The sequence below is a fragment of the Trachypithecus francoisi genome, unplaced genomic scaffold, assembly GCF_009764315.1.
Source record: "Trachypithecus francoisi isolate TF-2019V2 unplaced genomic scaffold, Tfra_2.0 Lachesis_group4, whole genome shotgun sequence".
Lineage (NCBI taxonomy): Eukaryota > Metazoa > Chordata > Mammalia > Primates > Cercopithecidae > Trachypithecus > Trachypithecus francoisi.
Window position 1 is genome coordinate 116,404,896 of NW_022681469.1, and position 25,762 is coordinate 116,430,657.

The window sequence follows — 25,762 nt, forward strand, 5'->3', positions numbered from 1 at the left end:
TTTTTTTTTTTTTTTTTTTTTCTTTTTGAGGCACAGTTTCACTCTGTCACCTAGGCTGGGATGCAGTGGCACCATCTTGGCTCACTGCCACCTCTGCCTCCCAAGTTCAAGAAATTCTACTGCCTCAGCCTCCTGAGTAGCTGGGATTACAGGCATCTGCCACCACACCTGGCTAATTTTTTTTTTTTGAGATGGAATCTCTCTCTGTTGCCCAGGCTAGAGTGCAGTGGCGCAATCTCAGCTCACTGCAAGCTCCACCTCCTGGGTTCACTCCATTCTCCTGCCTCAGCCTCCCAAGTAGCTGGGACTACAGGCCCCCGCCACCATGCCCAGCTAATTTTTGTATTTTTGGTAGAGACGGGGTTTCAACGCGTTAGCCAGGATGGTCTCGATCTCCAGATCTCGTGATCCGCCCGTCTCGGCCTCCCAAAGTGCTGGGATTACAGGCGTGAGCCACTGCACCCGGTAATTTTTTTTGTATTTTTTAGTAGAGACGGAATTTCGCCATGTTGGCCAGGCCAGGCTGGTCTCAAACTCCTGATCTCAAGTGACCCACCCGCCTCGGCCTCCCAAAGTGTAGGGATGACAGGCGTGAGCCACCCTGCCCGGCCCACTTTCTTTTACGTAGCCTGGAGGCGGAGATGCTAAGGCTGCTGGAACCGGTTTCACCGGGCATGACATTTCGTGCATGGCTGCTGTAGCTCCTCACTTTGGGGACACTGGGCATCTGTGGCATTGTCCCCAGCCTTTGGGAATGGTGGGCGATGAGTCCCGTTTTAGCATCACCCTGTAACACAGCAATGAGGCGAGCACGTGAATGTGAGAGTGTGCGTGTGTGCACATGTGCATATCAAGTGTGTTGGGAGCTGGGCACAGTGGCTTATGCCTGTAATCCCAACACTTTGGGAGGCCGAGGAGGTGGGAGAATCACTTGAGCTCAGGAGTTCGAGACCAGACTGGGCAACATAGCAAGAACTGCCTCTATAAAAAATTTTAACAGGACTGGCGCGGTGGCTCACGCTTGTAATCCCCAGCACTTTGGGAGGCCAAGGCGGGTGGATCACCTAAGGTCAGGAGTTCAAGACCAGTTTGGCCAAAATGGCAAGACCCTGTCTCTACTAAAAGTACAAAAAAAAAAATAGCTGGATGTGGTGGCGGGTGCCTGTAATCCCAGCTACTTGGGAGGCTGAGGCAGGAGAATCGCTTGAACCAGGGAGGTGGAGGTTGCAGTGAGCGAAGATCATGCCATTGCACTCCAGCCTGGGCAACAAGAGTGAAACTCTGTCTCAAAAAAGTAAATAAATAAATAAATAAATAAATAAATAACAAAAAGGTGGGCACAGTGGCTCACACCTGTAATCCCAGCACTTTAGGAGGCCCAGGTTGGTGGTTTGCTTGAGGTCCCGAGTTCGGCGCTAGCCTGGCCAATGTGGTGAAACTCTGTCTCAAGTAAAAATACAAAAATTAGCTGGGCGTGGTGTTACACCTGTAATCCCTGCTACTCGGGAGGGTGAGGCAGGAGAATCGCTTGAACCCGGGAGGAGGAGGTTGCAGTGAGCTGAGATTGCATTACTGCACTCCAGCCTGGGCAACAGAGTGAGACTCTGTCTCAAAAAAAAAAAAAAAAAAAAAAAAAAAAACGAAAACAGAAAACAAAAAAATTAGCTGGGTGTGGTGGTGCATGCCTGTAGTCCCAGATACTTGGGAGGCTGAGGCAAGAGGATCACTTGAACTAGGGAGGTTGAGGCTGCAGTGAGCCATGATTGCATCACTGCACTCCAGCCTGGGTGACAGAGCAAAACCCTGGCTCAAAAAAGAAAAAAAAAAGTGTGTGGGTAAGTGCATGAGTGTGCATGTGTGCTTATGTGAGTGTGAACGTGTAAGAGTGTATGTGAGTGTGACAGACTAAGTGAATGTGTGTCGGTGTGTATGTGAGCAAGCAGGCACATATGAGCATTTGAGACAGCGTGCGTGTGTGTGTGAGTTTAGCGTGTGAGTTATGAGTGTAAGCATGTGAGTTATGTGAGTGTGAGCATACATGGGTATGTTGATGAAAAGACTCAAACTCTGTAAAATATTTGAAGACATTTATTGTGAGCCAAATATAAGTGGCCATAGCCCGTGATATAGCCCCCAGGAGAGCCTGAGAACATACGCTTACAGTGACTGGGCCACAATTAGGTTTTATACGTTTTAGGGGGACATAAGACATCAATCAATACATGTAAGATATGCAATGGGACAATGGAAAGCTGGGGTTTCCAGGTCATAGGTGGATTCAAAGATTTTTTTTTTTCTTTTTTTTGAGGTGGAGTGTCGCTCTGTCACCCAGGCTGGAGTGCAGTGGTGTGATCTTGGCTCTCTGCAGCCTTCACCTTCCGGGTTCAAGCGATTCTCCTGCCTCGGCCTCCCGAGTAGCTGGGATTACAGGCGTGCACCACCACGCCTGGTTAATTTTTGTATTTTTAGTAGAGATGGAGTTTTACCATCTTGGCCAGGCTGGTCTCAAACTCCTGACCTCAGGCCATCTGCCTGCCTCAGCCTCCTAAAGTGCTGGGATTGCAGGCATGAGCCCACCACTCCCAGCCCTGGATTCAAATATTTTCTGATTGGCAACTGGTTAAAATAGTTTATCTAAATACCTGGAATCAATAGAAAGAGAATGTCTGTCTGGGTTAAGACAAGGGATCGTGAGAGGCCGGGCATGGTGGTTCATGCCTGTAATCCCAGCATTTTGAGAAGCTGACATGGGAGGATCACTTGAGCCCAGGAGTTTAAGAACATCCTGGGCAACATGTCTATACCCTGTCTCTACAAAATACAAAAACAATTAGCCAGGTGTGGTGGTGTGTGTCTGTACTTCCAGCTACTCAGGAGGCTGAGAGGGGAGGATTGCTTGTGCTGGAGGAGGCGGAGGCTGCAGTGAGCCGTGATCACTCCACTGCACTCCAGCCTGGGTGACAGGTGAGACTCTGTTTCAAACAATAAAATAATATAAAATAAGAGATTGTGGAGACTGAGGTTCTTATCACGCAAATGCAGCCTCCAGGTAGCAGGCTTCAGAGAGAATAGTGTGTAAACGTTTCTTGTCAGATTTTAAAAGATGTCAGACTATTAGTTGACTCTCTCCTGGATATCAAAAAGTCCTGGAAAAGGGAAAGGGATTCTCTACAGAATGTAGATTCCCCCTCACCCTCCACCCCCACCACAAGAGACAGCTTTGCCAGGGCTATTTTGAGATATGGCAAAGAGCCGGGCGCGGTGGCTCACGCCTGTAAACCCAACACTTTGGGAGGCCGAGGCAGGTGGATCACCTGAGGTCAGGAGTTCAAGACCAGCCTGGCCAACATGGCAAAACCCCCTCTCTTACTAAAAAATACAAAAAATTAGCTGGGCGTGGTGGTGGGCCCCTGTGATCCCAGCTACTCAGGAGCTGAGGCAGGAGAATCACTTGAACCCGGGAGGCAGAGTTTGCAGCGAGCCAAGATTTCACCACTACACTCCAGCCTGGGTAACAGAGCAAGACTCTGTCTAAAACCAAAACAAAAGATATGGCATAGAAACGTATTTGGGGTTAAAATATTTTGATTTCCTTCCTTACCTGCCATGCGATGTTATGCCGGAGCCTGGTTGGAAAGCCAGCCACATTATATAGGGTTAAAATAAAACCTGTGTGATGAGGCTTTGTGATTTGAAAGGCGTGACTCCCCAGGCTCCTTAGATAGGAATCTGGGCAAGAGAAGAAAACGGTCAGAGTTTAGTCCTCAGGTATGTGAGGGTGTTTAGTGTGTTAGTGTGAGGCTGAGTGTGTGTTTATCCAATCGTGTGAGAAGGTACGTGTGTGTGTGCATGATTGTGTAAAAGTATGTGAATGTGAGTGTGCCTGAGTGAGTCTGAGGGTGCTGAGTGTGTGTTCTGGTGAGAGTGTGTGTGGAAGTGTGCACGAGTGTGTGTGAGTGTGCAAGCACGAGTGTGAGTGTGAGAGAGCAAATGATTGTGAATGTGTGAGCGTGTATGCATGTGTTAGTTTGTGAGAGCTTGCAAGTGAGTTTGTGCAAGCGTGTGAAGGTGTGAGAGTGTGAGTGCAAGTGTGTGCTCACGTGGGTATGTGAATGTGTGTGTGCATGTATATGAGTGTGTGTGTATTGTGAAAATAGTGCATTTGTCCTCTTCAGAGTCAGGCTCATCATCCCATCCAGAGTCACTTGTTGTAAAGAGGGGTGACCTTGGCACTACGGCTCTGCCAGCCCTTTCCAACTCCCCATCCTGCACTGGGTTGCCCAGTTGCTCCCAAAAGCTGGGGACTTTGCTCTCCAGCTCACAGCTGTGGGCACCTCTCCTGGCCATCTCCTACCTCCTTACTAGAGACTTCCTGCCCCAGCTGCACACAACCACGCCACCCCCCCGATCTCCAGGGGGAAACTGGTTTGCTGGAATGTTTATGAAATACGAGTGTAGGTTTTTGCTTTTTAAAAAAAGAAATGAGCATAACAGGATTTTTCAGATTCAGAGTCGTACTTCTGAAATCCAATTCTCCACTCATGTGTTTTCCTGTCAACAGTGCGTCTCCAAACGTCACGCCTGCTGCTACCAATTAAATCATGATTGTTTCATTCACCGATTAAGTTGCTCCATGTCAGCAGATTTAAATTTTGTGAAGTTATGTAGTTTTGTCTTCAGGAGGACATTGTGCAAACTCGATCAAGCAGCAGTTATGACAATGCACGTAAAGTGAATAATAAAAGCTGAATGTGTCTCCCTTATGAAATTTGTCATGCATTTTATATTCACGATTCCTGGAGTGTGACGAAAAAGCATCCAGCTTATGTGTAAGAAAAATTTCAGAACTGTGGGAGCATGAAACTTTACCACGGGATCCACAGCCTTTTGCAAGAATTTTTTTTTTTTTTAAATTCCTGCAAGAGTCCCCCTACTGTATTCCAAGTTTTTTCTTTTTCTTTCTTTCTTTCTTTCTTTTTTTTTTTTTTTTTAGAGACAGGGTCTTGCTCTGTTGACCAGGCTAAGTGCAGTGGTTCGATCATGGCTCACTGTAGCCTCAAAACTCCTGGGCTCCAGTGACCCTCCCACCTCAGCCTCCCAAATAGCTGGGACTACAGGTGTGCACCACTGTGCCGGGTTAATTTTTTTATTTTTATTTTTTGTAGAAACAGCATCTTGGTATATTGCCCAGGTTGGTCTCGAACTTCTGACTTCAAGCAATCCTCCTGCCTCGGCCTCCCAAAGTTCTAGGACCATAGGTGTAACCCCTGCTCCTGGCCTTGTATGCCAAGTTTTCTTCATTGACGTGTCTTGCTCTTCTCAGGATGAGGACACAGTTTTGTAAATCTATGACCACAGTATAGCACAAAGTGGGTGGTCAGTAAACCCACTTTGGGTTTATTGCTGGTGAATCAACCACAAGAAATAATAATTGGGAAAAAGGTCAGAGTAGGTGATAGTTGAAAATTTTGCAGGTCCTGCTAATTCTCTCCTTTCTTTCTTTCTTTCTTTCTTTTCTTTCCTTTCTTTCCTTTCTTTCCTTTGTTTCCTTTGTTTCCTTTCTTTCCTTTCTTTCCTTTCTTTCCTTCCTTTCCTTCCTTTCCTTCCTTTCTTCCTTCCTTTCCTTTCCTTTCTTTCTTTTCTTCTTTCTTCTTTCTTTCTTTCTTTCTTTCTTTCTTTCTTTCTTTCTTTCTTTCTTTCTCTCTCTCTCTCTCTCTCTTTCTTCCTTCTCTCTCTCTCTTTCTTTCCCTCCCTCCCTCCCTCCCTCCCTCCTGCCTGCCTGCCTGCAAAGGTATGATCTCCACCCACTGCAACATCCACCTCTGGGTTCAAGTAATTCTCCTGCCTCAGCCTCCCAAGTAGCTGAGATTACAGGCATGTGCCATCACACCCGACAAATTTTTGTATTTTTAGAAAAGATGAGGTTTCTCCATGTTGGGCAGGCTGGTCTTGAACTCCCAAAGTCAGGTAATCTGCCCACCTTGGCCTCCCAAAGTGCTGGGATTACCTGTGTGAGCCACTGTGCCTGGCTCCTTTTCTTTCTTTATCATCTTGGTCAGTGTTCAGTGTTTAGGACACTTTCCCATCACAGGTAGCCACACTTGGAGAGTTGTAGAATGGCAGAGCTAGAGGGGACTTTATTTTTAATTTAATTTAATTTTATTTGTTTATTTTTTTTTTTTGAGATGGAGTCTCACTCTGTTGCCCAGGCTAGAGTGCAGTGGCGTGATCTCGGCTCACTGCAACCTCCACCTCCCAGGTTCAAGCTGTTCTCCTGCCTCAGCCTCTCAAGTAGCTGGGGCTACAGGCACCTGCCACCATACCTGATGATTTTTGTATTTTTAGTAGAGACAGGGTTTCACCATCTTGGCCAGGCTGGTCTCGAACTCCTGACCTCAGGTGATTCACCTACCTCGGCCTCCCAAAGTGCTGGGATTACAGGCGTGAGCCACCTTGTTTGGCCAGGGACTTTATGTTTATTATTATTTTTTATTTGTATAAATTTATGGGTTACAAGTGCAACTGATATATTGCACAGTGGTGAAGTCAGGGCTCTCAGGAAATCCATCACCCATATAATGTACTGTATTAGGCCGTTCTTGCATTGCTATAAAGAAATACCTGAGACTGGGTAATTTATAAAGAAAAGTTTAATTTGGCTCACAATTCTGCAGGTTTACAAGCATGGTGCCGGCATCTGCTTGGCCTCTGGGGAGGTGTCTGGGAGTTTTCATTCATGGCGGAAGGCGGACTGGGAGAAAGAGAGTAAGGGGGCACCAGGCGTGATGGCTCACGCCTGTAATCCCAGCACTTTGGGAGGCCGAGGTGGGCGGATCACGAGGTCGGGAGATCGAGACCATCCTGGTCAACAAGGTGAAACCCCGTCTCTACTAAAAATACAAAAATTAGCTGGGCGTGGTGGCGCATGCCTGTAATCCCAGCTACTCGAGAGGCTAAGGAGAATTGCTTGAACCAGGGAGGCGGAGGTTGCAGTGAGCCGAGATTGCGCCACTGAATTCCAGCCCGACGACAGAGCAAGATTCTGTCTCAAAAAAAAAAAGAAGACAGTGATGGGGGAGGTGCCACACAATTTTAAACAAACAGATGTCACGTGAACTGAAAGCCAGAACCCACTTATCACCAAGGGGATGGTGCTAGACGATTCATGAGAGGTCTGTCCCCCCATCTAATCACCTCCCACCAGGCTTCAACTAATGCTGGGAATTACATTTCAACCTGAGATTTGGAGTTTGGACAAATATCCAAACTATATAACATACATTGCATTCATTACCTACCCACTCCCCTTCCGTGTCTCCATTGTGTATACATTGTTTACCTCCCTCTTAGAGAACATATGGTATTTGTCTTTCTGTGCCTGGGTGGTGTATGTAACATAACAGCTTCCAGTTCCATCCATGTTTAGATCACAGCTGACACAGAGAGGGATGGTGACTTGTCCAGGGTCACGTAGCTGTCACTGCCCAAGGGGTTCACCTTGCCTGCTGCTTAGACAGAGCTGATTTATCAAGACACGGGAATTGAAATATAAAGATGGTTGGGCACAGTTGCTCATGCCTATGATCACAGTACTTTGGGAGGCTGAGGTGGGTGGATCACTTGAGGCCAGGAGTTCGAGACCAGCCTCACCAACATGGTGAAACCCTGTCTCTACCAAAAATACAAAAATTTATCTGGGCATGGTGGCACACACCTGTAATCCCAGTTACTCGGGAGGCTGAAGCAGGAGAATTGCTTGAACCCAGGAGGCAGAGGTTGCAGTGAGCCGCGATCGCACCGCTGCACTCTAGCCTGGGCAACAGAGTGAGACTCTGTCTCAACTAAAAAAAAAAAAAAAGAGAGAGAGAGAGAAAGAGTAATTTATGCAGAGCCGGCTGTATGGGGAGCTGGAGGTTTTAATCACTTACATCAGTCTCCTGAGCATTTGGGATGGAATTTTTAAAGACAATTTGGTGGGCAGAGGCTCGGGAGGTGGGGAGTGGTGACTGATCAGGTTGGAGATGGAATCATAGGGGGCTGAAGTGAGGTTTTCTTGCCTGTTCCTGCATGGGGTCGTAGCACTGCTCAAGCCAGATTACAGGTCTGGGTGGTGTCAGCTGATCCATCGAGGATAGGGTCTACAAAATATCTCAAGCACTGACCTTAGCTTTCATAATAGCGATGTTATCCCCAGGAGCAATTTGGGGAGGTTCAGACTCTCACAGCCATAGGCTGCATGGCCCCCTAAACCATAATTTCTAGTCCTATAGCTAATTTGTTAGTCCTACAAAGGCAGACTTGTCCCCAGGCAAGAAAGGGGTCTTTTTGGGAAAGAGATATTATCAATTTTGTTTCAGAGTCAAACCATAAACTACATTTCTTCCCAAGATTAGTTTGGCCTACTCCCAGGAATGAACGAGGACAGCCTGAAGGTTAGAAGCAAGATGGAGTTGGTTAAGTCTGACCTCTTTCACTGTCATAACTTCCTCCATTATGATTTTTGCAAAGGCATTTGCACAGCCAGTGAACATGGACCCCGGCAGTGGTTTCCACGCCATGGGGGCCTCCCGGAGCCCTGGCTGGGCAAAACAGCCTGACCCATCTTTGCAGGAGTGGGGTCTGGAGGTGGGTGGGCAGGAGCTTGCGCCCCGCTGACGCTGTCTGTGTGTTAGTTACAGGACTCTGATCAGACCCACCTACAGAGTGTCCTACCGCACAGTGACAGCGCTGGAGTGGAGGTGCTGCCCTGGCTTCACCGGGAGCAACTGTGATGAGGGTAAGTCTGCAGTCACTTGGGGTGCAGGGGGCCAGGCGCAGGTCAGGCTGGCGTTTCTCCCTCCTCTGGCCTCCCCCTGCAAGCAGCTCTCCTTTCCTCCTTAACTTGAAATCCTTTCCTTTTCCCAATCACCTCTGAAACAAATGTTCTGGATCGGCCTGGCCAAACCAGGGTGAAGTTGCCCGCCCTGCCCATGGGCACAGGTGCCAGTTTGCATTGGTTGAGTAGTGGAATAAAGAAGCCAAAAACAGCACTGGTGCCAGGGAAAGAGGTTTGATTTCTAGCCGGTTTCTTCCACTTCTGGCTCCGATGCACCCAGAATCCATGGGGCAGGCAGAGTTGGATATCTGGGCTCTGAGCAAATGCGGATGAGGTCCCACCAGCCTTGAGGACAAGGACTTTGTAGACTGAGACAGAGAGGCTGACAGGGAGCTGCAGATAGACGTTCACCCAGCTGCTTTCTGCCATTCTGCCCTGCTGGTGTTTAGCCTGGGGGTCTGGGCTCAGCCCGACTCTGGAGCATGACAGGGTCACACAACAGCACTTAGATGGGCCAGCAGTGGCGGACAGAGCAAATGCCCCTTCACTGCTGGCCAGGGAAATCGAGTCCCACCTAATGAACAAGTGTGCAGCCCACCTTGTTCCCCAGCATGGCTGGATGGGTCTGGAGGCTGAGGCTCAGGGGTCAGATTTTTTTTTTTCTTTTTTTCTTTTTTTTTTTTTTTTTTGAGACAAGATCTCACTCTGCTGCCCAGGCTGGAATGCAGTGACATGATCGTGGCTCACTGTAGCCTGGGCTCAATCCATCCTCCCACTTTAGCCTCTTGTGCAGCTGGGAGTGTAAGTGTGCACCACCATACCTAGCTATTTTTTTGTGTGATTTTTAGAGATGGGTCTTGCAATGTTGCTCAGGCTGGTCTCGAACTCCTTGGCTCAAGCGATCCTCCCGCCTCGGCCTCCCCAAGTGCTGGGATTACTGGTGTGAACCACCCCTGAACCACCCCGCCTGGCCAGAGGGGTCAGTTTTGTATTTGGAGACAGTAGCTGTCTCCCACCTTCGCTTTCTCACAAAATTCTTCTCTTCTCATCTTGTTACTTATTGATTTGATTGCAGTATCTATATGCTTTGAGTGGAAACCGCCTAAAGAGCTCTTTGGGTTACAAAGAATAACGCAATTGACAGAAATAGCAAGACTCCGACAATTGCTTCAGGGGGCCTCTGGCCCAGAGCAGAGCTGAAGGAAAAAGGCCAGGACGCCAGAGAGTCTGACAGGTGCCTCTTGTCGTGGTTGATGAGATGCCTGATGCTGGCAGGGGAGGCTAGGCTATCCTTGTTGGAGGTTCCGGGGCTGACTTGGACCCTTCTTTAGAGAGAAGCAGGAAGGACCTCCAACGTGAGGGGATGCCAGGTTTCCAGGCAGTGGGCCGGCCCTGGCGTAATGCTATGGTGTTGAACGACCACAGCTCACAGGTCCCTCATGGTGGCCTGAGCCCTTCAATGCCAGGACTTGGACCTGCCATTCTGGTCAGCGCCATGACTGTGGACACAACCATCAGGTCCCCCCAACAGGACGGAGCAGTCCTGCCATCTGGATCCTGCCAGGGGCTGAGATGCGAGTGTTGCTAGGGAAGTGATTGGTTTACCGTTGTGTAAGTACCTGAGCCTGTTTCAGTGATCAATAAAATCAGCAATGTTAGCTGAGAATGGTGGGTCATGACTGTAATCCCAGTGCTTCAGGAGGCTGAAGCCAGAGGATCGCTTGAGCCCAGGAGTTTGAGACCAGCCTAGGCAACATGCTGAAACCCTGTCTCTACTAAAATACACAAAAATTAGCCAGGTGGGGTGACATGTGCCTATAGTCCCAGGTACTCAGGAGGCTGAGGTAGGAGAATCACTTGAGTCCAGGAGGGTGAGGATGCAGTGAGCCAAGATCAAGCCACTGCACTTCAACCTGGGCAACAGAGCAAGACCCTGTCTCAAAAAAAAAAAAGATCAACTATGTTGGGAAGCTCATCTGAGCCAGAGATTTTACTGTGGCTTGGTCACATAGGCATGACAGCTTGCAGTGAGGTGCTCTGGATGTGCTTCTCTCTAGGCTGACCATCCAAGCCTTGCTTCCAGAAGCCCTCTCAGCATTAGGCAGGCTTTAGCGGCTGGGCTCGGTGGCTCATGCCTGTAATCCCAACACTTTGGGAGGCCAAGGTGGGCGGATCACTTGAGGTCAGGAGTTCGACACAAGCCTGGTCAACATGGTGAAACCCTGTCTCTACCAAAAATACAAAAATTAGCCAGGCGTAGTGGTGTGCGCCTATAATCCCAGCTACCTGGGAGGCTGAGGCACGAGAATTGCTTGAACCTGGGAGGCAGAGGTTGCAATGAACCAAGATTGTGCCGCTGCACTCCAGCCTGAGTGACAGAGTGAGACTCTGCCTCAAAAAAAAAAAAAAGACTTCAGGGCCACTGCCCTGGCAATCCCTGGAGACCACTGTATAGCTTGAACATATACATTTTTCATCTCTCGTAGTCTCTTTATTGAAAAATGAATGCTATTGGCTGGGCACGGTGGCTCACGCCTGTAATCCCAGCACTTTGGGAGGCCGAGACGAGCGGATCACGAGGTCAGGAGATCGAGACCATCCTGGCTCACCCGGTGAAACCCCGTCCCTACTAAAAAAATACAAAAAACTAGCCGGGCGAGGTGGCGGGTGCCTGTAGTCCCAGCTACTCGGGAGGCTGAGGCAGGAGAATGGCATAAACCCGGGAGGCGGAGCTTGCAGTGAGCTGAGATCCGGCCACTGCACTCCAACCTGGGCGACAGAGCGAGACTCCGTCTCAAAAAAAAAAAAAAAAAGAAAAGAAAAGAAAAATGAATGCTATTAAATGAAGTGTAAGTCTCAAAATGCTTAAGTGCTTTGGGAGGCCAAGGCAGGCAGATCACCTGACGTCAGGAGTTCAAGACCAGCCTGGCCAACACGGTGAAACTCCGTCTTTACTAAAAATAGAAAAATTAGCTGAGCGTGGTGGCAGGTGCCTGTAATCCCAGCTACTCGGGAGGCTAAGGCAGGAGGATCACTTGAACCCGAGAGGCAGAAGTTGCAGTGAGCTGAGATTGTGCCACTTCTTTCCAGCCTGGGCAATAGAGTGAGACTCTGTGTCAAAAGGAAAAAAAAAAATGCTTAAGTGGTCATTCTCAAGCAAGTTCATAGTGAGCACAGTTTGATTTACGGGTTTTATCGAACTCATTTAATGAGGGAACTGGCAGAATAACAAAGCTGGTTTAAAAGAGGATGAGGGCTGGGACACAGTGTAACTCCAGTGCTATGGGAGGCTGAGGCCGGAGGATCACTTGAGGCTAGGAGTTTGAGACCTGCCTGAGAAACATAGCGAGACCCCATCTCTACAAAAAAGAGAAATTAGCCAGGTGTGATGTCACATGCCTGTAGTCTCAGCTACTCAGGAGGCTGAGGGGGAAGGATCCCCTGAGCCTAGGAGGTCGAGGCGATAGTGAGCTATGATTGTGCTGCTGCACTCTAGCCTGGGTGATAGAGTGAGACCCTGTGTCTAAACAAATGAGCAGAAAGAGGATTAGAGAAATTGATATATGTGTGTATACACACATGCATGTATTTGTAGATTGAGGGTCTCCAAGACCACCCTTAGGTTTGGCACCTTGCTAGAAGAACTCAGAGAATGTATTAAAAACTATTATGCTCGTGGTCATGGTTTATTACAGCAAAAAGATACAGATTAGGCCGGGCACGGTGACTCATGCCTGTAATCCCAGCACTTTGGGAGGCCGAGGTGGGCGGGTCACTTGAGGCCAGGAGTTCGAGATCAGCCTGGCCAACATGATCAAACCCTGACTCTACCAAAAACATGAAAATTAGCTGGGCATGGTGGTGGGCGCCTGTCATCCCAGCTACTTGGGAGGCTGAGGCAGGAGAATCGCTTGAACCCAGGAGGCAGAGGTTGCAGTGAACTGAGATTGTGCCATTGTACTCCAGCCTGGGCGACAGAGCGAGACTCAGTCTCAGGAAAAAGATAGAGATTAAAATGAGCCAGGGAAGAGACACGTGGGGCAGACAGGGCCCAGGAGAGTTTCATGTATGGAACCTCTAGTTGTCCCCTCCCAATGGAGTTGTGGACAGTGGTACTTTCCCAGCAATGACATGTGTCAGTATATACAAAGTATTGCCACCCAGGGAACCTCATCTGAACCAGAGATTTTACTGTCTTGGTCGTATAGACTATGGCCAGCCTGCATGGCTGACTCAGATTCTAGCCCCTCTGGAAGTTGAGCTGGTACCAGGTGGTGCAAGGATGTCCTCATCAATGGCATTGTTAGCACAAACCATCCAATGTGGCCTGAGTTAGCACAGATCATGTGGCATGGTCGAAGGTCCCCAAGTAGACAGACACTGTGACCAAGCTAGACATTCTGAGGGCTTCCAAATACCTCCCACGAGCCAAGTGCAAAGGCCAGACCTCCTTTAGGTAAGATTAATTCTTGTGTGTGTATATATAATCTGTATATTACATATTATCATTGAAATATATAATATATAGTCATTGTGATATATAACATGTAAATAATATATATTCTATATTCAATAATATAGAATTATTTATATTCCATATTCTATATGAATATGGAATATAGAATAATATATGAATATTTCATGTGTTATTAATAATTTATATATTCCAGTAATATATTATATATTATCAAATAATTATTGATATTAATTATTGATAATAAATATTATTGAATAATTATTGCTATATTGAATAATGTATAATATTGAATAATATCATTGAATAATTGTTTATATAATTGTATGATTACTGATAATAATTAATATATATTCCAGTAATATATAATATGTATTATTGAAATATAAATACATATTATATATTGTTGAAATATATAATATGCATTATTAAAATATATAATACATATTATATATTGTTGAAATATATAACATATAATATATAATTGAAATATATAATATAGTCATTGAGATATATTATCATATATAATATATCTCAATAATTAATATAATCTTATTAATAATATATTATATATAAATTATACATTTGCTGTATACAATTTATACATTGTATATAATATGTACAATATGAAAGATATATTTATATACGATGTAAATTATATATTATATAATATGTGAATTATGTATCATAATTTATATTTCTATTTAAACAATGTATATCTTATATAACTTATATATAATATATTTAAGTTATAACTTATATTATATATAAATTATATACAAGTTGAGTATCCCTAGTCCAAAATCCAAAATGTTCTAAAATCTGAAACTTTCTGAGCCCTGACATGATGCTCAAAGGAAATGCCAAGTGGAACATTTTGGATTTTTGATTTTCTGATTTGGGATGCTGAACTGGTAACATAATTATATATTATATTTAAAGTATGTAATTTACATATGTATATAAATAAGAATCTGAAATTAAGACCACTAAGTTTGATCCTATGGGATAGTAAAGACAAGAGGTTTGTGGTTATTGTCTCTACTGAAAAGAAATCATTTGCTTCTTTTTTTTTTTGACAGAGTCTCGCTCTGTTGCCCAGGCTGGAGTGCAGGGGCACAGTCTCTGCTCACTGCAACCTCCGCCTCCTGGGTTCAAGTGATTGTACCATCTCAGCCTCCCGAGTAGCAGGGATTACGGGCACCCACATCCCCGCCCGGCTATGTGTTTTGTATTTTTAGTAGAGACAGAGTTTCACCATGTCGGCCAGGCTGGTCTCCAACTCCTGACCTCAGGTGATCTGCCCGCATCAGCGTCCCAAAGTGCTGGGATTACAGGCGTGAGCTACCATGCACAGCCAAAATCATCTGCTTCTTACCAGTTTTGTATGAGTTAACATCCAACTTGGCAGAATCTGAGCTGCAATACATAGTGAGCGGTAACTCAAAGTGACACTCCCCCAGGGTGTCATACCGTATGTAGGCAGGCTCATGAGATGGCGCTGTAGCCTGACTCTAGAAGGTTAGACCCTCAGCTTTTTTGCCCTATTTCCACATTTTGCAGAGCTTTTCTTGCAGACTGAGTGGATGAAACACAGTAGCCCATGGCAGCAGGTGGCAGGACCGTGGGAGGACAGTACCTGCTGACTGGGAAGTCCTCACTGCCAAGTAGGTTCGTGTGGGGCTGTGGACTCACCTTTCTCAATAGAGGAGGCAGAGGTGAAGGGGGGTGACTGTGAGCTGGTGAGTTGTTCCAAAGGTGTCCACCCTCAAGGGCTTGGTGCTTCACTCAAGAAGAAATTTCTTATCTGATAAACCACATTGATATTGATGATCAATATACAGTCATGCGTGGCTTAATGATGGGGCTGTGCTCTGGGAAATGCATAATTGGAAGATTCTGTCATCGTGGGAACACCAAAGGATGTATTTACAGAAATCTAGATGATCTAGCCTATTATACACCTAGGCTAGATGGTCTAGCCTATTACACACCGAGGTTAGATGGTCTAGCCTGTTGCTCTGGGCTACAAACCTGTATAGCATGTGACTATGCTGAATTCTGGAGGCATTAGGAATATAATGGCAAGTATTTGTGTATCTCAACATATCTACACATGGAAAAGGTACAGTAAAAGTACATTATTATTATTATTATTAACTTTTTTTTTTTGAGATGGAGTCTCTCTGTCAGCCAGGCTGAAGAGCAGTGGTGTGATCTCTGCTCACTACAACCTCTGCCTCCTGGGTTCAAGGGATTCTCCTGCCTTATCCTCCCAAGTACCTGGGGTTACAGGCATCTGCTACCATGCCCTGCTAATTATTGTATTCTTAGTAGAGACGGAGTCTCACCATGTTGGCCAAGCTGACCTCAAGTGATCTGCCAGCCCCGGCTCCCAAAGTGTTGGTATTACAGGCGTAAGTCACTGTGCCCCCGGTCTAAAATATAGTATTATAATTTTAATAGGGGTGGGGGGCAGACGTGGTGGCTCACGTTTGTAATCCCATCACTTTGGGAGGCCAAGGCAGTGGATCACTTGAGGTCAGGAGTTTGAGACCAACTTGGCCAACATGGCAAAACCCCATCTCTACTAAAAATAGAAAAACTAGTCGGGCGTGGTGGCACGCGCCTGTAGTCCCAGCTACTCAGGAGGCTGAGGCAGGAGAATCACTTGAACCCGGGAGGCAGAGGTTGCAGTGAGCTGAGACAGCACCACTGCACTCCAGCCTGGGAGACAGAGCGAGACCCTGTCTCAAAAAGGAAAAGAAATTTTATGAGGCCACTCGTATATGCAGTCTGTCGTTGACTGAAATGTCATTATGTGGCATGTGACTGTAGTCACCAGAAACATCTGGAGTTCTTGGACTGATTACGATGAGTTTCAGCACCTCTTAAGATGCTCTCAGCCTCAGAGCCTCTGCCAGCCCCTCCCTGGTGGAGAAACCTTCCGGGATTCAAGCACCGTGCTCAGGACGCATGTCCCCTTCTGCAAGTTTTAGGGTTAAGTGACCCTTCCAGCTGTGTGCCTGAAGGTCCTGGATATCTCTGGATGGGGGAATTGGCAGTTGAAGAATTCCTGGGAGTCTGAGCCTGGGCTGAGTTTGGGATTGGCTCCTGAAAACCCTTGTAAAGATTTTACATTCCCGAATATAAACCAATAAAGACAGCAGGCAAAATCAAGGCCATGCCCATGACTTTGGGCACATTCCGAAGATGGTTGTGGTGAGTCCTGCACCATTAATTCCCTTTTGCTTCTCATTCCCGCCTCTCTGGAAACAAGCAGGTCCATGAGACGCAGTTCAGTGGGTTTTGCTGTGGTTCAGTGGGGTTTCCCTCCCTAGACGCCCCAGGAGTGCAGGTCTAAGGTTTGGAAATACTTTCCTTTCTACATATGTCTATACACGGTCCATCTTAATGATCTGCAGATTTCATATTTGTGAATTCCCCTCATCGCTGAAATTGATGGGTAACCCCCAAATCAAGAACTCCCAGTGATCATTCATGGACATGGGACACAGTAGCAAAAACTTTGAGTCACCAGACATGCATGTTTCATACTGAGGTCAAACCAGGTGACACCCTGGCTCCTTGCTTTAGCTCTCAAACCGCAAACAAGTATCCTGTTATTTTCCTTTCTTTTCTTTCTTTTTCTTTTTCTTTTTTTCTTTTTGATACGGAATCTCTCTCTGCTGCTCGGGCTGGAGTGCAATGGCACGATCTCGGCTCACTGCAACCTCCCAGGTTCAAGTGATTCTCCTGCCTCAGCTTCCCAAGTAGCTGGGATCACAGGTGCCCGCCACCACACCCAGCTAATTTTTGTATTTTAGTAGAGACAGGGTTTCACTATGTTGGTCAGGCTGATCTCGAACTCCTGACCTCAGATGATCCACCCACATCGGCCTCCCAAAGTGTTGGGATTACAGGCATGAGCCACCGCACCCGGCTAAGTGTCCTCTTCAAGGTCCGTTTAGTACCACAGTTTTTGCATCTTTCTGCCTTTTTGGGGGTGGTTTTGTTGTTTAGAATGTCCCCCAGTCACAGCGCTGAAGTGCTGTCTGGCGTCCCTAAGTGCAAAGAGGCTGTGATATTCCTTGCGGAGAAAATATGTGTGTTAGATAAGCCTCATTCAGGCATGAGTTATAGTGCTATTGGCTGTGAGTTCAATGTTAATGAATCTATAGTAAATATGTTAAAAGGTGCCTTTATTTATTTATTTTTTTTTTTGAGACGGAGTCTCGCTCTGTCGCCCAGGCTGGAGTGCAGTGGCCGGATCTCAGCTCACTGCAAGCTCCGCCTCCCAGGTTTACGCCATTCTCCTGCCTCAGCCTCCCGAGTAACTGGGACTACAGGCGCCTGCCACCTCGCCCGGCTAGTTTTTTTGTATTTTTTAGTAGAGACGGGGTTTCACCATGTTAGCCAGGATGGTCTCGATCTCCTGACCTCGTGATCCACTCGTCTCGGCCTCCCAAAGTGCTGGGATTACAGGCTTGAGCCACCGCGCCCGGCCAAAAGGTGCCTTTAAGCAGAAACACACATAAGACAAGGTTATGTATTAACGGGTTGATTATCATGAAATCAGAGGCTCAATGGACCCTAACCCTGTATTTCCGGTATGAGCAATGGTTCAGTACTCACTAATATAGTGTAAATAGTGATTTCATAGAGCATAACTACAGTGAATGGCCAGCATCAATTGTATCTATGGATCTATATCTAACTAAATATCTAAACAAAAATTTTTCTTTATTTTATTTATTTATTTTTTGAGATAGAGTTCTGCTCTGTCACCCAGGCTGGAGTACAGTGGTGCCATCGCTGCTCACTGCAACCTCCACCTCCCAGGCCCAAGTGATCCTCCCACCTCAGCCTCCCAAGTAGCTGGGACTATGGGCATGAACCACCACAGCTGGCTAATTTTTGTATATCTTTGTAGAGACAGGGTTTCACATTGTTGTCCAGGCTGGTCTCGAACTCCTGGGCTCAAACAATCCGCCCGCCTAGACCTCCCAAAATGCTGGGATTACAGGCATGAGCCACCATGTGTAATTTCTTATTATAAAAGTATGTACATGTTTAGTGTAGAAAACATGGAAACATGCAGTATTACACCTCTCACTTCAGTGAGAAGCCTTCAGATCTTTCTCTGTGCTTACATGTTAATTGCACTGTACATGCTGTTTGGTAAGTTTCTTTTCTTTTTTGAGACAGAATTTCACCTTGTAGCCCAGGCTGGAGTGCAGTGGCACAATCTCAGCTCTCCTGCCTCAGCCTTCCAGGTAGATGGGATTACAGGTGTGTGCCACTACATCCAGCGAATTTATTATTTTTATTATTTTTTAATTTTTTTGAGATGGAGCCTAGCTCTGTCACCTAGGGTGGAGTGCAGTGGCGTGATCTCAGCTCACTGCAGCCTCCACCTCCTGAGTTCAAACTGTTCTCCACCTCCTGAGTTCAAACTGTTCTCCTGCCTCAGCCTCCCAAGTAGCTGGGACTACAGGTGCATGCCACCACACCTGGCTAATATGCTTTGTATTTTCAGTAGAGATGAGGTTTCACCATGTTGGCCAGGCTGGTCTCAAATTCCTGACCTCAGGTGATCCACTCGCCTTGGCCTCCCAGAGTTCTGGGATTACAGGCATGAGCCACTGCACCTGGCCTGGTAAGTTTCCTTCTCACATAAATTATCATGAACATCTGTCTTTGGCAATAGATAGCCTTCTATGATATCATTGTCATTGTAGAACTTGAGTATACACACACTTGATTAACTAATATAGATATTTAAATTGATTCTAATTTTTAAATAACATTACTGTAAGTAATGTTTCACCTTGTAGCGCAGGCTGCATATATACATTTGCAACCTGAATATATAAAAGGCTGAATATATAAAATTATATATGTTAATGGAGATAAAATGTACACATACTTAAATCCACAGATGTTTCTCTTTTTTCAAGACAGGGTTTCATTCTGTTGCCCAGGCTGGGATGCAGTGGTGTGATCATGGCTCACTGCAACCTTGACTTCCCAGGTTCAAGCAATCCTCCTACCTCAGCTTCCCAAGGAGCTGGGACTACAGGTGTGCACCACCACGCTGGACTAATTTAAAAAAAGTTCTGTCTGGGCGCGGTGGCTCACACCTGTAATCCCAGCACTTTGGGAGACCAATCACCTGAGGTCGGGAGTTCAAGACCAGCCTGATCAACAAGGAAAAACCCCATCTCTACTAAAAATACAAAATTAGCTGGGCATGGTGGCACATGCCTGTAGTCCCAGCTACTCGGGAGGCTGAGGCAGGAGAACCGCTTGAATTTGGGAGGCAGAGGTTATGGTGAGCCGAGATCGTGCCATTGCACTCCAGTCTGGGCAACAAGAGAGAAACTCCACCTCAAAAAAAAAATATCTATCTATCTATCTATCTATCTATATACATATATCTTTTGTAAAGACTTGTTTACAAAACAAGTCTTTTTTTTATTATTATATTTATTGATACTGAATATTTATTATCTGTTACATACCAGGCAAAATGGACACACCATCAGGAGATAAAACCTATATCTTACATGTAAGATGAAACTTATATTTATTGATTGAATTATTGAATATTTTTTGAGTATTTGCTATACCAGGCAAAAGGCACAGAAACAAATTATCTGTTCAGTTACTTCTAACTCTTTCAGCAATGCCTGAGTCCTCTTATAAAAACTTCATTCTGCTAAGTTAGCAACCATTCATTTTTTTGGTTACTCTTCATGTATAGTTTTCTCAAGTGTCCCTTCAAATATTGCGTAATGGTGTAGACCATTTAATATTCCAAACATAATCTGAAAGACTAGAGGAATCACCATTAATTTCATTGGTGTTTGACAAAGCCTCATCCAATGGAGTAAAACCCTTCCTTTTGGTGGCAGTGGAACGGTATGATACTTGGTTGCCAGACGTCCATTTTTAGTAAAAGCCAAAGAATTGGGATAGAAAACACCACAAACTATGCCGATCAGTGAACTTCTGAAAACACAGTTTTCCTTGCTTATACTTTCTGAATACAAAGGATCAATTACAAGAAGCTTGTAAGTAACTACAGTAGACAAAAATGGAAGTGTAGCCAATGATGCATATGTTTTCAAAGCATCGTGTTTAACCTTGAAGCAGCGTCTGAACAGGAAGTTTGAGAATATTCCAGAGAAACCAGCTGTTGTTCCAAATGACGTCGTTTGATATATATTTGGTGTCATTTCTTTTCTAAGATAGTCAAAATTTTTTTCTATGATTTCTATGATCGTTGGTCTTGTGAGTTTTGCATCTTCTAGAGAAGGACTGGGTTGACCGTGCATAGATGCTGTCATCTTGACATCCTTGGGCGCTTCCTCAGTTCCCACCGGCACCACACCTGACTCCCTCAGCTTGGCCCTAGCCTCATACCCGAACACCGCCATTTTGGTGGCTCACGTGATTTACAAAACAAGTCTTGTTATGTTGACCAGTCTGGTCTCAAACTCCTGGTTTCAATCTATCCTCCTGTTTTGGCCTCCCAAAGTGCTGGGATTTTAGGTATGAGCCACTGTGCCAGGCCCACAGATCTTAAGTGTACAATTTGATGAGTTTTGATAAATGCATACACATTTCCATCAGCTCCCAGAAAGTCTCTACCCCAGTGTAATTGCTCAATGGATTCTTCCTGCCTGCCGCCCAGACAAAACCAGTTCACTGAGACCGTGGTATTGCAGTAAAGAAGGATTTTAATTAACACGATGCCGGCCTTGTGGGTGAACTGGAGTTATCATTCAAATCAGTTTCCTCGAAGACTTGGAGGTTAGGATTTTTCAAGGATAGTTTAATGGGTGGGGGACTAGGGAATGGACGCTGCTTACTGTTTGGGGATGCCATCATAGGGGTGTGGAAAATAGTCCTTGGGCACTGAGTCCAACACGGGGTGCAAGGCTACAGGACTGGTTAAGTGATGAGTCATGAGTCCGGGTGGAGTCAGTCAGTTGCTGGGATGCAAAAGTCTGAAAAGTATCTCAAAAGACCGATCTTAGGTTCTACCATAGTGATCTATAGGAGCAAATGGGGAAGTCATCAATGTTATGGCCTCTGGCCATGTGTCTCCTGAGTCATGAAAGATTATAGAAACCATGTCTACATTTTAGCAGAATTCAGGCATCCATAATTCTAATCTCATGGGCGTTCATTAGTCTTACAAAGGCAGTTTCCTCCCCTGAACAAGGAAGGAATCCGTTTTAGGGAGGGACTACTATCATCCTTGCTTCAAAGTTAAACTATGAGCTAAATTCCTTCCAAGGTACAGCTTGGCCTCTACCTAGGAGTGAGCAAAGACACCCAGTCTGTGAGGTTAGAAGCAAGACAGAGTCAGCTATTTCAGATTTTGCTCACTGTCATAATCTTTGCGAAGGCAGTTTCACTAGAAAGCACTATTCTGACTTCTATCATCATAGATCAGTTTTGACTATTCTTGAACTTCATATAAATGGAACCATACAGCATATAATCTTTTGTGTATGGTTTGTTTCACTTGCATTTTTGAGATTCTTCCATGTCTCACATATACATGTGTAGTTTACTTATATTTGTTGCTGGGTATTATTCCATTACAGGCATGCACCACCAAGCCCGGCTAATTTTGTATTTTTAGTAGAGATGGGGTTTCTCCTTGTGGGTCAGGCTAGTCTCAAACTCCCGACCTCAGGTGAACTGCCCACCTCAGCCTCCTAAAGTGCCGGGATTACAGGCGTGAGCCACTGCGCCCGGCCTTATTGACCTTGTATTTAAAGATCATGCTAAGTTCACTCATTAGTGCTGGTAGCTTACTTTATTGCTTTCCTTTTGACTGTATAATCTATCAGGTCCTCTGTGAATAAAGATATTTTTGCTTCTTCCTTTATGACTTTTATTTCTTTTTTCTTACCTTACTGGACTGGCTAGAACTTTTAGTAAAATATTTAATAGAAATGGTGAGAACAGACATACTTGTCTTGTTTTTGCTTATGGGGGGATCCTTAATATTTCACTTTTTTCTTTTCTTTTCTTTCTTTCTTTCTTTTTTTTTTTTTTTTTTAAGACAGAGTCTCGCTCTGTCACCCAGGCTGGAGTGCAATGGCGCAATCTCAGCTCACTGCAACCTCCCCCTCCAGGCTTCAAGCGATTCTCCTGCCTCAGCCTCCTGAGTGGCTGGGATTACAGGCGTGAGTCACTATGCTCAGCTAATTTTTGTATTTTTAGTAGAGACAGGATTTCGCCATGTTGGCCAGGCTGGTCTCGAACTCCTGACCTCAGATGATCCACTCACCTCGGCCTCCCAAAGTGCTGGTATTACAGGCATGAGCCACCGAGCCCAGCCTATTTCACTTTTTTCTTAGAGTTTCACTTATTAGAGGGGATATTCTCTTCTGAGTTTGTTGAGAGTTTTCATCATGATTAGGTGCTCAATCTTGTCAAATGCTTTTCCTGCATCTATATTGAGGTGATTACAAGTTTTTCCAGTCTTATTATGTTAATGTGGCAAATTACATTAATTATGGAATATTAAACTAATCTTTCATGCCTCATAACCTTTTTTTTTGGAGGGAGGGACAGAGTCTCGCTCTGTCACCCAGGCTGGAGTGCAGTGGCACGATCTTGGCTCACTGCAACCTCTGCCTTCCAGGTTCAAGTGATTCTCTTGCCTCAACCTCCTGAGTAGCTGGGATTACAAGCACCTGCTACCATGGCCAGCTAATTTTTGTATTTTCAGTAGAGATGGGGTTTCACCATGTTGTCCAGGCTAGTCTCAAACTCTGGACCTCAGGTGATTCTCCCACCTCGGCCTCCCAAAGTGCTGGGATTATAGACGTGAGCCACTGCACTCAGGCTATTTTTACTGGATAAATGTCATTTGGATGTATTATGTATGATCTTTATTTATATTTCTGTATTTGATATGTGTCTTGGTCTGATGGTAGTACCCTATCCAAATACCTGAGACCAGGCCATTTATAAAGAATAGAAATTTACTTCTTATGATTTTAGAGGCTGGGAAGTCCAAGATCAAGGTGCTGGCAGATTCAGTGTCTGGTGAGAGCTTGGTCTCTGCTTCTAAGATGGTGTCTTGAATATACCATACACTGGAGTGGTAGGTAGGACACTGTGTCCTCACATGATGGAAGAGACAGAAGAGGCAAAAAGGGGTGAATGACCTCCACCAAGCCCTTTTAGTTATTTATTTATTTTGAGATAGAGTCTCGCTCTGTTGCCCAGGCTGGAGTGCAGTGGCATGATCTCAGTTTACTGCAGCCTCCGCCTCCCAGGTTCAAGCAGTTCTCATGCATCAACCTCCCGAATAGCTGGGAGTACAGGTGCCTGCCACCATACCCGGCTAATTTTTGTAGTTTTAGTAGAGACAAGGTTTCTCCATGTTGTCCAGGCTAGTCTCAAATTCCTGACCTCAAGTGATCTGCCCACCTTGGCCTCCCAAAGTGCTGGGATTACAGACATGAGCCACCATGCCTGGCCTCAAGCCCTTGTATAAGGGCACCTGATCTCACTCATGAGGTCGGAGTCCTCATAACTCAATCACCTTTTCTTTTCTTTTTTTTTTTAAGACAGAGTCTTGCTCTGTTGCCCAGGCTGGAGTGCGGTGGTGTGATCTCAGCTCACTGCAATCTCTGCCTCCTGGGTTCGAGCTATTCTCTTGCCTCAACCTCCCAAGTAGCTGGAATTACAGGTGCACACCACTGTGCCTGGCCAATTTTTGTTTTTAGAGAGATGAGGTTTCGCTATGTTGGTTAGGCTGGTCTCGATCTCCTGACTTCAGGTGATCTGCCCTCCTTGGCCTCCCAAAGTGCTGGGATTACAGACGTGAGCACCTGCACCTGGCCGACTCAATCACCTTAGAATACCGCCACATTGGGATGAAGTTTCAACATGAATTTTGGAAGAGACATAAACATTCAAATCAGGACAACACCTATCTATAATTTTCTTTCCTTGCCACGTCTTTGTCAGATTTTTGGTTATGAGACTTTTGCTGGTCTCATAAAAGGAAATGGGAAATATTTCCATCTCTTCTATTTTCTGAAAGATTTTTGGGGTAAAGCTATTATTGCTTTTTCCTTAAATGTTTTATAGAATCCACGGTGAAACCATCTGGCCCTATAGTTTTCTTGGTGGGGAGGTTTCTGATAACAAATTCACTGTCTTTAATAGATATAGGGCTATACATGTTTCTATTTCTTATCTTAATAATTATTTATGCATTTAAAAATAAACTTTATTGAGGTTTAACTTACACACATCTTATTATGTAACTTGTAATTTACATGCATATAATTATCCCCATCTGTTCAATAAGTCTTGATCACATGCATATTTTTTCTTTTCTTTTCTTTTTTTTTTTTTTTTTTTTTGAGACGGAGTCTCGCTCTGTCGCCCAGGCTGGAGTGCAGTGGCCGGATCTCAGCTCACTGCAAGCTCCGCCCCCCGGGTTCACGCCATTCTCCTGCCTCAGCCTCCCCGGTAGCTGGGATTACAGGCGCCGCCACCTCGCCCGGCTAGTTTTTGTATTTTTTAATAGAGACGGGGTTTCACCGTGTTAGCCAGGATGGTCTCGATCTCCTGACCTCGTGATCCGCCCGTCTCGGCCTCCCAAAGTGCTGGGATTACAGGCTTGAGCCACCGCGCCCGGCCCCGCTTTTCTTTTTTTTTTTTTTTAAGACAATTTCGCTCTGCTGCCCAGGCTAGAGTGCAGTGGCGTGATCTCAGCTCATTGCAACGTCCACCTCCCTGGTTTAAGCGATTCTCCTGCCTCAACCTCCCAAGTAGCTGGTACTACAGGCTCCCACCAGCACACCTGGCAAATTGTCTATTTTTAGTAGAGATGGGGTTTCACCATGTTGGCCAGGCTGGTCTCGAACTCCTGACCTCAAGTGATCCTCCCATCTCAGCCTCCTGAGTAGCTGGGACTACAGGCACATGCCACCATGCCCAGCTAATTTTTGTATGCTTTATAGAGACGAGGTTTCACCTTACTGCCCAGGCTGGTCTTTTTTTTTTTTTTTTTTTTTTTTTGAGACGGAGTCTCGCTCTGTCGCCCAGGCTGGAGTGCAATGGCCGGATCTCAGCTCACTGCAAGCTCTGCCCCCCAGGTTTACACCATTCTCCTGCCTCAGCCTCCCAAGTAGCTGGGACTACAGGCGCCCGCCACCTCGCCCGGCTAGTTTTTTTTGTATTTTTTAGTAGAGACGGGGTTTCACCGTATTAGCCAGGATGGTCTCGATCTCCTGACCTCGTGATCCGCCCGTCTCGGCCTCCCAAAGTGCTGGGATTAGAGGCTTGAGCCACCGCGCCCAGCCCAGGCTGGTCTTAAACTCCTGAGCTCAGGTGATCTGCCTGGCTCGGCCTTCCAAAGTGCTGGGATTACAGGCATGAGCCATGGCACTCGGCCTCACTGGATTTATACTTTAAGGATAATT

General features: G+C 45.8%; 2 protein-coding genes across 4 annotated transcripts in view; one reads left to right on the forward strand and one right to left on the reverse strand.

The window, feature by feature from the left end:
* COL26A1 (collagen type XXVI alpha 1 chain) overlaps nucleotides 1-25,762 on the forward strand; it is a 204,093-nt gene that overhangs the window by 81,916 nt on the left and 96,415 nt on the right. For 2 of the 3 annotated variants that reach the window (XM_033193195.1, XM_033193197.1), the window contains exon 3: nucleotides 8,673-8,776. In XM_033193195.1, coding sequence (XP_033049086.1) covers nucleotides 8,673-8,776 — 104 coding nt within the window. The remainder of the gene's footprint in view (nucleotides 1-8,672; nucleotides 8,777-25,762) is intronic. The other variant, XM_033193196.1, reaches the window with a different exon arrangement.
* On the reverse strand, nucleotides 20,011-20,731 carry LOC117072787 (complex I assembly factor TMEM126B, mitochondrial-like). The gene is made up of 3 exons (XM_033193198.1): nucleotides 20,648-20,731; nucleotides 20,438-20,537; nucleotides 20,011-20,334 (listed from the first exon to the last, which is right to left on the reverse strand). The coding sequence occupies exons 1-3, from the start codon at nucleotides 20,729-20,731 to the stop codon at nucleotides 20,039-20,041; spliced, it is 480 nt and encodes a 159-aa protein (XP_033049089.1). The 3' UTR covers nucleotides 20,011-20,038.

What these genes read in the sequence shown, in the direction of transcription:
- LOC117072787 (XM_033193198.1), bottom strand. Translation starts at nt 20,731, where the DNA reads ATGGCGGTGTTCGGGTATGAGGCTAGGGCCAAGCTGAGGGAGTCAGGT. An exon ending in CTGAGGAAGCGCCCAAGGAT is followed by an intron (nt 20,538 to 20,647) that starts GTCAAGATGACA and finishes TGACTATCTTAG; the next exon opens with AAAAGAAATGACACCAAATA. An exon ending in TGTTCAGACGCTGCTTCAAG is followed by an intron (nt 20,335 to 20,437) that starts GTTAAACACGAT and finishes CTTTGTATTCAG; the next exon opens with AAAGTATAAGCAAGGAAAAC.